The following is a 15603-nucleotide window of genomic DNA, read 5'->3' as shown; positions in this document are numbered from 1 at the left end:
TGACTTTAGATAATAAAGATAATTCATGTTCTGTAGGATACAATTGGAGAAAAACACAGTAAACATCCCAAATTAGTAGAATAATAAAATATACATATTTAAAATATATCTTAATATGTTTATAAAACACTTAACTTTGCTATAATTTTGCTATCTGAAGGATTAAGATAATTATAAACAAAAGCTATAAGCATTCCAATAATACAAACACATATATAATTTGTTTTAAATCTTAACTTAAATTGTTGTGTATTACAACAGACTCACATTAAAACTAATTAATATTTATTAGGTTTTTCAGTGTTTAGCTATGTGTAGACGTGAAACTTTGAATAGGACATTTAACGTTTTGAATTATAAAAATAGGAGTAGGCTAGGCACAGTAAACATCCCATTATAATTTTCTATATATTGAACTTTATTGTTTATTGTTAGCTCTGATGAAATATAAAAAGGTGTGTCTGTGTGTAGATAATTGGTGTGTGTGTGTGTGTGTGTGTGTGTGTGTGTGTGTGTGTGTGTGTGTGTGTGTGTGTGTGTGTGTGTGTGTGTGTGTGTGTGTGTGTGTGTGTGTGTGTGTGTGTGTGTGTGTGTGTGTGTGTGTAGAGGGTGTGTTGGTGTCGGTGTGTGTGTTGCTCTGTCTGCGTGAGAGCTTTATCACAAATCAGAGTGTCGGCGTCTGCAGAAGTTTACAGGGCAAGAGTTCACCGCTTTGTCGCTAAATCCGGGAGTTCCTCTCAGTTTCATGATAGCTGGCGAAGTTTACAGGCAAAAACTGGAACTCATGACAACTTCGAAGGAGCCGCTGTCCGCAAAAATAACTCCAGCCTTACTCATGGATATAAATTAAACCCGTGAAATACAGCGGATACTTTGAGCCGGTGTGGAAGGCGGTGTTTTCATTGGCTTTACGGACAGCAACGAAGATTCCCTTTTAAACGAGGAGAGTTTTCGGGGGGTAAGTTAACAGCTTTGACGGTGGAGAAAGAGATACGCAGAGATGATATACGGATATATTCGCGGGTTTAACTTGATAAACAAGTCTTTGAAGTTTTGAAAAGTGTAACTACGAAGTTTACTCCAGAAAACAAATGCTAAACAAAGTGAAAACTTCACAAATTAATGTCATTAAACTTAATTTAGAAACCAGCTGCGACGTTAATGCCAATTGTATTGACGCCTTTATTAAAAGAAATACGACTGTCAGACGCCCAACCCAGTGTAAAGTCAACCTGTCACTTTTAGCTATGAGTTGTCAATTTTAGGTGGAAACCCTCTGGTGGAAACAGAGGTGGTAGTTACCGTACGTTTTGTGACTGTGGAAGTCAAAAACTACAAAAAAAGTGTATTTTTGGAGCTTATGTTATTCCTAGTAGGCTTTTTAAGAACACATTATCAGAATAAATGGATATTAGGCCAATAGTACACAAGACTTGTAGAAGACTCACATCTTATATTTTAATGCTAACATATCTGCTTGCTCATTGAATTTGGACTTTATTTGTTGTTGACACATTTACATTTTTTTGGAATGATTGAGCTGCTTCAGAAAGTATTCATTAAAAGCTTATCAGTAAAAATGTGTCTTAATGAAATTGTGCCATTCTGCGAAAAGGCCATTTTAAATGACACACATCTTTTGTGATGATTTCATGTAACAACAAAGACACATGCTGGAGGCCCCAATTACACAAGATGCTTCCATACATTAAAGGGATTATGAAATGGGGGTAATTAACATGTTGAGCACTTGCTGAGCATCTTCCACCTCAGAAGGAGCTTATCTGAGCTCTGATGATGTCACAGCCGGAGCAGGCCTGAAATAACCACACATCTCTGTAGTGAGGGTTTCCATGACAACACAGCCTCCTGGTTTAAATGGTGGACGGGGGACTGCGTCTCAAATAATTACTGTGGACCGAAAATGGGGGGTGGTTTGTGACTGTTGACTCATGGTACAAAAGCCCTTGTCTGAGAATCACAGAATGAGACGACCTCTGATGCTCTCACTGTGTTTTCGTGTTTAAGTAGCACTACCTATCTATTATTGTTGACCTCCTGCGTGGATCAAATATGGATGACCCTCCAATGAGATGATTTCATATAATAGTCTGTAGCCTACATTTATAGCATACTTTGACATACGGCATTAGCATGATATGAAGAAATTAGGTCAAACTCTTGAATAAAAAATGTGGTTTTGTCCCTCCAGGTATTTTAGGGAGTGGGGCCCGAGACATGATGTCCATCGGAGCTAAAAGCTGACGCTGTAGAATGAGAGAGGATGGAAGAGACAGACAACCCTGCCCCCGTGAGCAACCCTAATGGGTTTGTCAACCGAGTGTTTAATGTTTCTCTGGATGTGGAGAATGAGAGCAGCAGTGTTTATATTGAGGAGGCTGGGCCAGGGCCTGCAGAGGGGCAGAGAGACCCCCAGGCTGCTTCTTCTCAGACCCCTGTCAAGGACAGCCAGGAGGTCAACCGGAGGCCCCGTGCTACAGGGGGCATCTGGAAGATGTTGAACCGAAAGAGAGCGGGTTCAGAGCTGGAGCGCAGACCCCACTCCATGATCCTGCCCGGGGAGGCTTCCATCCCTAAACTCTCCTTTGCTGACAAAGTTCGCTCCTTCAAGAAGCTTAAATCCCCTATTGTGTTCCGAGGGAAGACGGGAAAATTGTCCACTGCCAGGTTCGGCAGCTCCTTTGTGGATGAGGACTCTTTCTGCCACGACATTGGCACACCACAGCAGTCAAGCAGGGGCACTCTTAGAAACCGTGGCAAGAGGCACTCCTATGCAGGCTACACAGCAGAATTTGAATGCTCGTTTGAAGACATCGACCTCACAGCTACTTTAGATAGACACCAGCGCATTGTGACAGGGGAGACTGTGACTCAGAATGGTTGTAAACCACCAGAAAGAGTCTGCTATACTAAAAGAAACCACAACAACTCTACCAACTGTAACAAAACTGCTGCAGGCTGCGAGGAGCCGAGCATTAAAGGTAGCCCGAGCACCCACCAGGGTCAGGGAAGGAAGAACAAAGATGTGTGGAGTTACCTGAGGAGGATCTCCCTGTTGGGGAAGGCCAATCCCGTCTTTTCAGAGAGGAGCTTTGACTCAGAGCTTCCCTCTTGGGACAAGACCATGGACTCAGAATACGGTTCTGTGGACTTTGAGAACGTCAAAGACTTTCAACCGCCGCCCCCGAAACACTCCACTGACACCAAGGGGCACTTTGGTGGTCTGTTCAAGTTTTTTAACAGTGTAGCAGAGACAGCCAGGAAGTGGCGGACCACATCACACTCCTTTGCTCCTCCAGAGGGAGAGAGGACGCCGATGAGCTCACCACAGCCCACAGTGGACAACATTCACAGTGTTTCCCTGACACTCCACAGTGATGGGCTTCCAAAATCCCAACCAGCAACACCAGCGACCGCTAAATCCTCGCACACAAGTAGCCTTGAGAGGGAGGATCCAGCACCTGAGACAGGTGGACGGTCCACTCAAGTTGTCCTGAGAGCCTTTAGGGCATACTCAGGATCTCGAGCTGTTAATGGCCTTCAGAGGTCAGAGGGTGCAGAGACACATTTAGAGACAAACCACAGGTCCACAGCCATAGTAGAGAATAATTCCCCAAAACCAGGTCCAACTACACATACCAAAGAAGAAGAAGAGGTCGAAAAGGATCCATTAAACTGTCTCTGTCCAGAGGAAAAGGTAGAGGGACAGACAGGAAATGACCCAGATTCCAGGGATGCTCCACCTGACTCCCACCCGTTACAGGAAGTGAGTGTCCAATCACAACAAGGTGATAAAGAAAGCACCACCAATAGCGTGCCAGCATCAGATTCCACAGAGGAGATATTTAAGGTATGTGTCTTTAAATCAAAATGTTAATCACCAGAATTTTTTATAAATTAAAAGTCATTTGAGTTGCTAATCAGCATTATCATGTATAATGCGTTTCACAATCATGCCATAACCACATTCCATTTCAGGCTTTTTTCCACATCATTAACATCGCCACAAGCATGCACCATATAATTAGTGCATAAATGCTGTAAATATCATGTATGTAACAGTTTTAACCACGTTCATTCTTTTGCTTCTTAAAAATCATCAACAAACCAGAATGTAAATAATACCAGACTTGTTACTCAGACCTAGGTGTGGTTTACTAACTGTCAGAAACACCAGCAGCCTGTGAGGCAAGGAGTTGGGCACCGACTCTACAGTTGTCCTTTTGCCCCATCTGTTGGAGAAAGCAGGAAACAGTCAGTGAATACAATAATGGACAACATCTCAGTAGAAGAGTTTGTCCTTTTTCCCATGCCAGGAAGACCCTAATTCCCATAAAGCTGTCCGTGTGTGTGTGCAGCGGTCTCAGAGCCAGAGTGACGTCTGCACTTCATGGCGGCACCCTTCCCTTCTCACTCCAGTGGAGGCATTAGTCATCCCCTTCCAGTCACACCAACGAGTCAGGACATGTTAACCCTAACTCCTTGACAAAACGAGATGTGACATCTCTATGCTCCGCACACTTTCATAGGGGTTTATTATGCAAGGGGGCTGTGGGAATAAGTGTTTGGGGAAGGGTGTTAATGTGCAGCCCTACAATAATATCAGATTCATAATGGCACCGGGAAAATCCTCCCTATTCAGCAACTGTTTACACGTAATATCCACCTGTCTTCTCTGAAGTTTAATTGCCATTCGGGGACCTTCTTGGCACCTGTGTATAGCCACTCAAGCATAGCAATTAGGATCATCACGGCGAGTAGAAATGATATTTTGATGAACCTATAGAGACGTTCCTCCCAATTCCCCACACAAAAAATGCTTTGTTGCACCTTTATCGGAGCCAAATTGCTGAGTGTGTGTGCCGATCACAGCTGTGTGAGCAGATTGCCAGCCAGACAGGCTGTGGTGTGATGCAGACCCCCGCCCGCCCCAGCACAGAGAAGACCTCTGTTCCCCACAAGCCCCCGCGCCCTCGCCCTCGTCCTGTCTCTGCTGTACTGGACCTGCGGGGGCTCAACAACCTGGACCGAGACCTCTACAGCCACTACAGTGAGGTCGGCTCGCTCTGCCGGCGGAGACGCAGGCCTGCTCCCAGCATGCACCTCTCTCCGGGGCCGAGGCGGACGGCTGCTCGCTCCAGGCCTTGCTCAGTCATAGAGACCGGTGTTACTAGGGAGATGCAGTCCACGGAGCTGCACCACAGAGTAAGAAGACAAGTAAACAAACACAGGCATTCATGCATAATATCACTCAGAGTAAATATACAAACATGGACATACAATAAAAAATAAGCAATCCTATACTCCTATTTAAACTGTGTAAGTATAATGCGATACCATAACACTTTATTGTCATAGCAGTTCTGACCTTTTTCTTGCATCATTGCTGCTCCATTTGAGACATAAACAAATATTTAACATAACAACATAACATAACCCTTTAACATACATTTGATCCTGGGTTAAAACTATATGTATTGTTAAGATCAACTGGTGCTTCAGTCTACTTAAATTGTGGGACCCTTTATCTCCAATTTGATTGTAATAATACATGTTCGCTGTTCAGGACATGATTTGGGTGGGAAACAATGTTGTTGGCAAGCCTGAATATGTTATCTAGTTTTCATTTGATAAAGACATGTTGACCTTCAAGCATTGGACAAACTACTACCATGTAGTATTGCAGTACTGTAAACAACTCAAATGTATTTAAATGCAGTAGATAGACACAGTGTTGGAAGGAGTACTCAGATCATTTACAAAGTACAAATTCTATGCTCTTACAATATTGCACTACAAGTAAAAGTCATGATTTAAAAATGCAATTTAAGTAAAAGTAAAAAGGTAATAGCATCAGTAGTACTCATTCTGCACAATGACTTGTTTCAGAAGTACAGTATTATCAGCTAAATGTATTTCAAGTTTGAACAGTCAAAGTACTTATTATTCTGAGTGGATCTTTTCCTAGTATTTTATTATTATGGCTATAATATGATCCTGTGTTTATGCATGTAAGAGCATTTTAGCATTGTTGTTGGTCAATTTATATACAATTAAGGTACAGTGTAGATTAGTAGTACCATATCAGCTTATATGTGTTGTTGTGACTAGTAACTGTAAGTGTTAAATAAATGTTGTGGAGTGAAAAGTACAATATTCAACTCTTGAATGTAGTGGAGTAAAGTAGCAAATATGTACAAATATGTCAAAAGTACTTGAGTACAATACTTGAGTAAATGTACTTAGTATCTTTCAACCACAGGAAAGACATAAATATGATGTTAACCCTGATGAAAAAATGAAGTTGGAGGGTAACTCTCCACCAATTTGCTGATAAATATAGCCCATAATGAATCAAACTCACTCTGGAGGGCAGCCCAGGACTCACCCAGTATTTATACCCACTCACTGTTAGTTGCAACAATGCATGCACGCTCTGCCCCACTTATAGAGGCCTGTATTTCTGCTTTTCCCTCAGCTCACCTCCCTCTCTTTTTCCTTCCCCTTCTTTCTCCCTTCTTTCTTTGTGGCTTCTCAGTCTCTCTGTCGCCAATTTTCTGCCTCATCGCTCCCATAAGCTCTACCTCTCATTGCCCTAACTCAGAGTCAGTTCATTTGAACCTGAGAGACCGCCCGCTTGGCATGATGTATAGTCTCTCTCTCGGTATTGCTGCAGGGCATACACTTCGAACAACGCACCAGAATAGAACCTTGCTGGATGTGAAATGCTTTAATAACCTGCAACAAAAAATGGGACAAGGGAAGATTTGTTTCCAAGGTGAAGGGCAGGGGAACGTGTGCATTCACCCTTGCACGTGTGATTGTGTGCATGGAAGTGACTCTGTATAGAATATATAGGAGATGCCCTAACTACTCAGTCCCCTCTAGGCCTTGTCTCGCCCCCCGGGTGTGTCCCCGTTAGAGCCCCCACTGAGGGCGTCTCTCCAGCGGTGCCGCTCCCTGCCGCTCCCCCCCAGCACTCTCTCTGCCTTGGCTCTGCTCCTGCCCAAGTCAGGTAACATTTGCATATTTGTATTTCACATTAATATGGAGACTGTCGATTGGTGTGTTTGTTGAATTGATCCTCTGTCTGTCCTCCAGACATGGGTCAACCTTCGTCGTCGTCGGTGCGCCTGCGGTCCGGAGGCTCCGGCAGCTGCAGGAGGGGGAGGCTGCTGAGGCCCGGATCAGAACCACTGCAGGTCAACATAGTGAGTCAAACACACATCATAAATACACATTGATCTAGCCACCACTTTTACATTCTTTCTGTACCGCTTCCAAGGCCATTACAGTGATTTAAAAAAACTAAAACATGATGTGTTACTACAGTATATGCTAAGAAAAAAAGGCAAATATTTGAACTGATATTGCAATTGTGATGTGCTTTGTGATATTATAGGGACTGATCTTTCAAAAAAACATGATTTACTTAATCATTGAAATATATATTAAAGGGGCCTTTGCTTTTATGGTTTTCCCTTCCCTGTAGTCCCTTGTTTACTTCTGTAACAAAATGAAATTACTTTGTAACAATCAAGTTTCTATTGGCTAGTGGTCCTACACATTGTATGACATAGGCTAAGGGGTGGGACATCTATAAGCGGTTGACCAATCACAACAGAGCCGGCCAGCTAACCAATTGGTCCGTGCGCAAAGCATTGTGGGGATTTTAAGACCGCGAAGTCTACACATGTGCAGCCTCGAAATTTCTCCAAACGAAGTACGCCGGGCTCGGTAGAATTCCAAGAATGCCGGACATTGGAACAGTACTTCGGCGGCACTCGATGACGTAGTATGCTTGAAATAGTGGCTCTGGAGCAGCTACTCGAGATTGAGAAACACCCAGAGGGTGAAAAGAGGTGCTGCAGCACAGGCAGTATGAGAAGAATAAAGAGCCTTTTGAACATTAAAGCATGGAGACATGTGAGGCAGAAAATACAAATAGTAACTTATTACTAAGTGTGTAGATTATCATTAGGCTGGTACGACTCGGCAGCACCACAATGTTTAGTATGGAATGATATTTGCACACATTTTGCCTTTACCAAATGTAGCGCTTACTGTGTGCATCCTTTCTATGTATTGTGATGATATTTGACTTAACAAAAATGTAAATATTATTTTTGATTAAGAATTTGGCTTTCCAAATTAGATACACATGATTGTCGGCCAAATTCACGTTTTAAATGTGTGCTTCACTGATAGAAAACTCAGTTGCCTGACAAATTGAGTGCTGCCTAAACTAACATCCAGCTGCTTGGGGGTAATCTAGAGGTTTTGTCGTTCCCCTGTGCGAGCACCCTGCAGCACTAACCTGCGAAAACCTTTTTTTGCTGCTGCCTTCCACAGTAGAAAAATAGTATTTTGGGTAAAAGTTTTGGTACGCCCTGGTAGAACACCTGGTTGAGCGAGCTTTCAATTTGCTAAGGCTGAGTTTTTGGCATCGGGCCTTTGCTGCATGCCGTCCCCTCTTTTTCCCCATTTTCCTGTCTTCATTCAGCTGTACTATATTGAGAAAAACAGCCCACATCTTTTTTTCAAACATAAAGAATATGGCCAATTTGAAAAGAATGGTTTGCTTTTTAGTACAGTGGCTATCTGCAGTTCGTGACTGCAGGTCGCCAGACAAAACATTTACATTTATTTTAAATAAATAGATATTTTAGACTGAGGAATCACTTTTACACTACATTCCCGGTATATATGCCTTTTAAATAAATGTATTGAGTTAATTTGAGTGTAAAATTGGGGTCAGGGGGAGAGAAAATAAAAAAGAAGGCATTACAAATTCTAACAATTCACAGTCAGGGCATTTAAATTAATCACCAAATCAATCAGCTGTTTACATGTCTATTGCCCTCTCTCATTGACTGTCCTTTCAACTCTGTGCTGACTGGAAATCAGTTAGTAAGGCCAGAAGATCTATTTACACCCCTGAAAAACAAGCAGGCTAAGTAATAAACTGAGACGTGACATGTTCTGACTATCTCCATCAATCCCTCCGCCCCGTCGTTTCAGTACTATGGACATTCTTACACAAGCACCCCCTAATTAAGCCAAACTCCACTTCAACGCCCACTTGCTCAGCTGTAGAATATCTTACACTTCTTATCACATGCCAAAATGTTTAGACACCAAAAAGCATTTCACCCACTTGTCAGAATACAGTTCATCTTCCTATGTGGTGCTAATGAGATGCACTGTGAATAAGGACTCTGATGTAAAGATGTGTACATCAGTAGGAACGCTGCACGGCAGGGAAGTGACAGCAGAGCTCTGTTCCTTCAATTGGTGGGGGGGAGTGTAGGGGAGTGTAGGGGAGAGTAGGGGAGAGAAACTCCCTCTGCAGGGAACTTTGGGATTTTAGCCTTTGCAGACCATTTACTGTACATAGTGTAAAAGTATTCATTATGCAGAATAGACATTTTCGGAATGAAATATGTATTATATTACGGGATTATAGATATGTTCATCATTTCAATGTTGCAGCTGGTAAGGTTGGAGTTAACTTGAATTACTTTTTAAACTGCTGACTGTGTTAACCCATAGATGTATAAGTAGGTATTTTTTGACCCGTTGAGTTGGTTTTCTTGAAGTATCTTTGTAATTACATTTTCATATTCCAGCTACTGTATATCTCAAAAAACATGTTTCGGATATCATGCCATTCAAATTTTTAATTTACATTTTAAGAAATTGTAGTTGTTGTATTACTACCCCAAGCTTCCATAAGTGGGTCAAAAAGGACCCGCATGCATTTTCTATGGAATTTCGTTTTTTTCAAAATGTAAAAAAATTTCTAAAATTATAAATAGTGAAAGATTAAATATAAAATATTTTAAGTGATTTTTTCTTAACCAAAATGACAGAAATTGCATAAAAACACATATTATTCTAAACGGGTCCTTTTTGACCCACTTATGGAAGAGTGTAGGGCCCAGTCACTCGTGCATCTAAGGGTTAATCCATAAAAGTAAAAAATAATTATTTTTAAATTATTCATTCCATTTTAAATTATTTATTTTAAATGTAAAGTTGTAAAAAGTATGATATTTGCTTCCAACGTTGAATGGAAAAGTATTAAATAGCATACAAATGGAAGAATTGAAAGTAAAGTGCAAGTACCTGGATATTTGACTTGAGTAAACATACTTTCCAACCCTCCCTGCAGCCTACTGTATATACATGTTACAAAGTGACAGTCAGTTCCCCTGTTGCAGACACTGTATGAACATCTGTAGATGAGATAAGCGGACGTATAATAAATACTGATAAATCCCCTCTCACTGATAATATGGAGATGACAGAGCACTGGTCAATGTTTCATCAGATAATGAAGGAGCTGATCCGTGAAGATGGTGGCCGTGAGGATTAATGTCATCCCGAACATTTAGGCCATTACTCATCCTGAATCAGGCGCCCAACATTTCAGATGTTTTTCTTTAAATCTGACAAGAGCACTTGCAGACGAATGCAAAGAAAAGGAAATTACATTTAATCGTTTTCCATATACCCAATGTGCTAGAATCTTCCAGAAGTGAAACGTGTCTTTGTCAGTTGTGTGAAATTGGCTTCAGAGTACGTCGGAGTAATACAACTCAGGATGTGAAACTAGGCATTTCAGTGCTTTGATGTGTGAGTGGCCTCAGGGGGATTTCACTGGAAGGAGACGCAGAGTTTCTCTAAAACATCCTGACGGGGTAGTGAACATTTGTGGGGCTTTGTCAAACATCACAAAACTGCAATACATAGAGCTTAACACTGTCGATATTATTGTTAAGGTATACTTAGTGACATTTGTATTGATTCCAATATGCAAAGTGTTATCCACATACACATTTCTTAGTAGGGCTGCACAATTATTGAAATGTTATTAAATATCATCAAGAATGAAGTATTATGGTGCTGCAGAGAGGTCCAAACCTAAAGACTTAAAATCATTTTTTTCGTACAGATACTTCTCCTGTATTGTGCTATATACATTTAGTGCATGTAAATGGTCTGCAAAGGCTAAAATCCCAAAGTTCCCTCCAGAGGGAGTTTCAGTCCCTTGTTTCCTTCCTCTATTGTAGTCTCTTGTTTCCTTCCTCTATTGTACTCCCTTGTTTACTTACTCTATTGTAGTCCCTTGTTTACATCCTCTATTGTAGTCCATTGTTTACTTCCATAACATAGTGACATCACATTGTAACACTCACGCTTCTGGTGCCTAGAGTTCCAACATATTTTACGTAATAGGCTTAGGGGTGGGACATCTCTAAGCGGTTGACCAATCACAAAAAGGCCGGCCATCTTACCAATCAGAGCAGACAGAGGGTGAAATGTCACAGTAGAGGCACAAAATGCAAATATGAACCTGAAAATGAGCATTATATATTAGGGCTGCTCAATTAATCGTATTGTAATCGCAATTACGATTATGGCTTGCAACGATTACGAAAACAACGTAATCGAAATATAACGATTATTTTTGTATTATTATTATTAAAAAAATATTTTATTGGTTTTTCAGTTGAGTTATACTTAAAGTTCAGGGTAATCAACTGTTAAAAACATACTGCTCAACAAAAAATTCTCCAATAAATTGATGTTTTCAAAGTAAATGGATAATCGTTTTTAATAATCGTGATATCAATTATTGACCCAAATAATTGAGATTATGATTTTTGGCATAATCGAGCAGCCCTATTATATATCCCCTTTAATAAAAAATGTTTATGATAATGGGAATAATGATTTCATCATTCCCTCTAAAAATGCAAATCAAATCCCAATTGCAATATCATTTAAAATAATTACAAGCTATTTCTTCCAAATTTAGCATTAAGTGTTTTCCTATTCAAATAAATAAAGATTATAAAATCAATTTAGGAAAGAGCTTAAGCTTTGTCGGTTTAGCTCACTTTAAAATTCAAGGAGTCATTGAGGATTAACCACAACATTTGTAGTACAGTAAGTAATACATGTTCCTGATTCTGTCAACTGCTAAATACTGAGCCCCCGGGCTTTCTGTCCTGGTATTGACATTTAGTCAACTGCGTCTTTGAGGAGGTGATACAGTTAGGCTTTGATTACAACTTTTTATTTTATTGCTGGTCTAAATAGTGTTTGTGCGCCACTGCACGTTGTTGCCATGACACTCGCTGGCTCCTGTTCATCTTCCTGCTTCTATCTTTAGGCAGCCTTTTTAAGTGTGAGCTAAATAGAGAAAGTGTGTGGGTGAGAGAGAGAAAAAGGGGTGGGAGAGAGAGAGGAACAGAGAGGGTGGAAGAGAGAGAGAGATGCTCCCTTTGTGTGTGCACTTTTGTGTCGTGGTGGCCCTCCCCTGGGGTATTGAACGTGGACTCATAACACTGGGAATGTCTCGTGTGGGTTTGAATGGAGAGGGAAGTTCATTTGCAGCGGGCTCAAATGCTGGGATTCATGACTTGACCACAGAGGTAGCATATATATATATATATCTAAATATATATATATATACTGTATATGCACAATATGACATAACACGGTAACGCAGCTGTAGTGCAGTCACTCGAATGGAAGATGCTTTCACGTTAAATCTGTGTGTCTTATTTCTGGTAAGTCATGCATTGTTTATACGGAATGGATCTCATGTGAGGATTGGATCTGTTGGTTGTGATACAGTCCGCCTGTTCGGATAACTACTGGAGCCTGGAGGCCGCCAGGCAGAGAGAAGCCTTCTCACTGCAGTGGATTAACTGCTAATGCTGACGCCTCTCTTCTCCCTTTCATTTAAATGGGTTTCTCCCCCAGTCACTGCCCTCTCTCTCCTCTCCTCTCCCCTCCTCTCCTCTCCTCTCCTCTCCTCTCTTCTTCCCTCCCCTCCTCATCTCTACTCCCCTCTCCTCGTATAACAAACACCAAGCAGTGGCAGGTCTTTGTTCATTCCTATGCAGATGAGAGGACTGCGTGTTGCTAATGCTGTGCCCGAAGCTGCGCTGTCAACTTGTCAGAAAGGGGGACTGCTTTATTAAGGGCTTCACACAGATTAAGAGTTTCAAGAGAACTCTTATATGATTAAGTGTGGGCTATCCTAGGACTGTCTGCTGGTCATAATCATATTATGCAATGCCATCTATTTATTAGGAACGCATGAGTCAGCAGGAAGTGGCTATTTGGGCAGATAGTAAGGCAGTGCTGGAAAAAAAACGACTTATACAGACACTCTTATGCACATGTGCTGAGCACCATTGCTCCTATGATAATTTGATTTAATAACACTTTCTATCACCACCATGTCTATAATGCATTATAATCAGCTTACAGACGTTTGTCTCTCATGGGGCAAACATTATAATATTTCATAGTCGCTGGTCACTATTGAACATTTGTTTTTGCAAGGATCATAGTGTGTCATTTCCTTTGTTTCCCTATCACTGTTGTAATGGTGTGATTATAAATAACGCCAGGGCCGTTGCTGCATGGCGTCCCCTCTTTTCCCCACTTTCCTGTCTTCATTCAGCTGTACTATATTGACAAAAACCCATTTTCTTTTCAAACTAACCCTTTGCTGCCTGTGTTCCTGGTGCCATCCTGGTTTGTCCCTCATTCAGTTACTACTGCTTTTCATTCCTTTTGTACTATTTTAGCCTGCTCCTATTTTTCGTGTTTACCTGTTCTTTAAAACCAGCTACATTTTCAAGCTCCCTTTTGTTATTTTGACCTGCTCTGTTTGGGTTTAACTGAGTTAACCTGTGACATGAGGTACAGGCAAATATGACAAGCCGGTAAAAAGTCCCTGTTCATTGTCTACTTTAAGTAAGTTTAAAAATGTAAATAAAATATAAATATAAAATGTCAGGAAGTGACTAGCAATTCTATAATTATGACCCTTGACCTTTTAAGTCATTTTAAAATGCTTTATATTGGGTTATGAGTATTCTAACTAAGTGCTATAAGCAGATTTCCATAATAATTTATAATGCATTTTAGACACAGGCGTCATTAAAAGTATTACAGGTAATTTTCCCAAATGGACAAAGATTTTGTATTCCTCTTAGGCCTCAGCGCCTATGATACACCCTCTTCACTCTGACACACACGTACACACCCATACACACACTTCATATGCTGATGTATTCAGAACTCATCTGTCAGGCTGCATGAGTCATTGCATTGACGACCTCATTATTTGGTGAGGAATGACTAGCACCGGCCAGTGATGTCTCTGTCCAACACGCTGTGATTGTGTGGCATCTATTTTACCCAGGGCTTACTTTAGAGCCAGACACAAACCATGGGAATAGGTCTTCCTTAAAAATAACTGAATGCATGTACAGTCTGTGCTCTGAGCCCAAGGCGACTTGAAATCTTTTATCAGTGTTCATTCAACATTATTCCCCTGCCAAAGCACAGGCAGGTATCCACTGTGACTTACTGCAGCCACCAGCTATTACTGTTTTGCAGGATGCATTGGGCTCTAATAAATAGTAGTGCTGCTGACTGAATCTGAGCAGGTGGTTGTGTCAGAGCCTCCCTAGGCTGTTTTCTTCCAAAGAATGGGTTTCTGCCTGTCAGGTGTTCTTGTTGTTGTTGTTGTTGTTGTTGTATGCATGGGCGTGCGACTCCATGCTTATGTGGTGTGCTTTTGTGTGTGTCAGAGCGAGAGAGAGACGGATAGGCTCAGGGCCTGTTCACTTATATAACATTACATTACATGTCACTTGTTAGACGCTTTTATCCAAAGCGACTTACATACTCAATACTGTGGACAATCCCCACAGGAGTCATTTGGGGTGAAGTGTCTCAGGGACACAACGACATGCTGACTGCAGTGGGGTTTGAACCTGTGACCCCCTGATCCCAACACCAACACACTAGCCACTGCGCCACACGCCTCCCGGAAATACAGTCAACTTCCACAATATTAGTGAATCCTCCAGACCTGGTCCTTTGACTGGGGATGAATTCATTTTGCCTTGAATCTTTGAGTCGATGAGGCTGGTGACATTTCATNNNAGTCAGGTGGGTGTTTTTGTTGACTTCAAGTCATATGTTGAGCTGGTTTTCTTTGGTTGACAAATAGACTTTAATACAATCAGGCAAAGAACACTACAAAATGGCTGTTCCTTGACCTTGACTTTACTCCGCACTGTAACCACCTATCCAATGGTGAATATATGCGTAATTTATATGTATAAATACAGCTGTAACCACAATATCCCAATTTAAATGGTTGGAAATGTATTTACAAAAATGTTTAAGGTTGCGTTCTCAAGTAAGTCTCCACTGATATAATCTACGTCCATTACATGTCACTTGTTAGACGCTTTTATCCAAAGCGACTTACATACTCAATACTGTGGACAATCCCCACAGGAGTCATTTGGGGTGAAGTGTCTCAGGGACACAACGACATGCTGACTGCAGTGGGGTTTGAACCTGCTGTGACCCCCTGATCCCCAGACCAAGGCTCTATCCACTGAGCCACATGCCTCTATCCGTGTTGTGCTCTATCCACACCCACACAGACACATATATCTCCGCACACACACACATAAACTCCACACACACACATATATCTCCGCACACACACACACACATAAACTCCACACACAC

The 15603-nt window shown here is 41.4% G+C and overlaps 1 protein-coding gene across 3 annotated transcripts in view; it reads left to right on the top strand.

Moving 5' to 3' along the window:
- The first annotated feature begins 630 nt into the window (after positions 1-630).
- The window catches only part of LOC104950734 (rho guanine nucleotide exchange factor 9), a 57430-nt gene continuing 42457 nt past the window's right edge, over positions 631-15603 (top strand). For 2 of the 3 annotated variants that reach the window (XM_010777289.1, XM_010777288.1), the window contains exons 1-5: positions 631-958; positions 2213-3871; positions 4894-5226; positions 6910-7036; positions 7123-7232. In XM_010777289.1, coding sequence (XP_010775591.1) covers positions 2285-3871; positions 4894-5226; positions 6910-7036; positions 7123-7232 — 2157 coding nt within the window. In that variant the 5' untranslated portion in view covers positions 631-958; positions 2213-2284. The remainder of the gene's footprint in view (positions 959-2212; positions 3872-4893; positions 5227-6909; positions 7037-7122; positions 7233-15603) is intronic. The other variant, XM_010777290.1, reaches the window with a different exon arrangement.

The sequence above is a fragment of the Notothenia coriiceps genome, unplaced genomic scaffold (assembly GCF_000735185.1).
Source record: "Notothenia coriiceps isolate Sejong01 unplaced genomic scaffold, NC01 NC01_scaffold00017981, whole genome shotgun sequence".
Lineage (NCBI taxonomy): Eukaryota > Metazoa > Chordata > Actinopteri > Perciformes > Nototheniidae > Notothenia > Notothenia coriiceps.
Note: the sequence above shows the minus strand (reverse complement) of the source record. Positions and strands in the feature narration are given on the sequence as shown.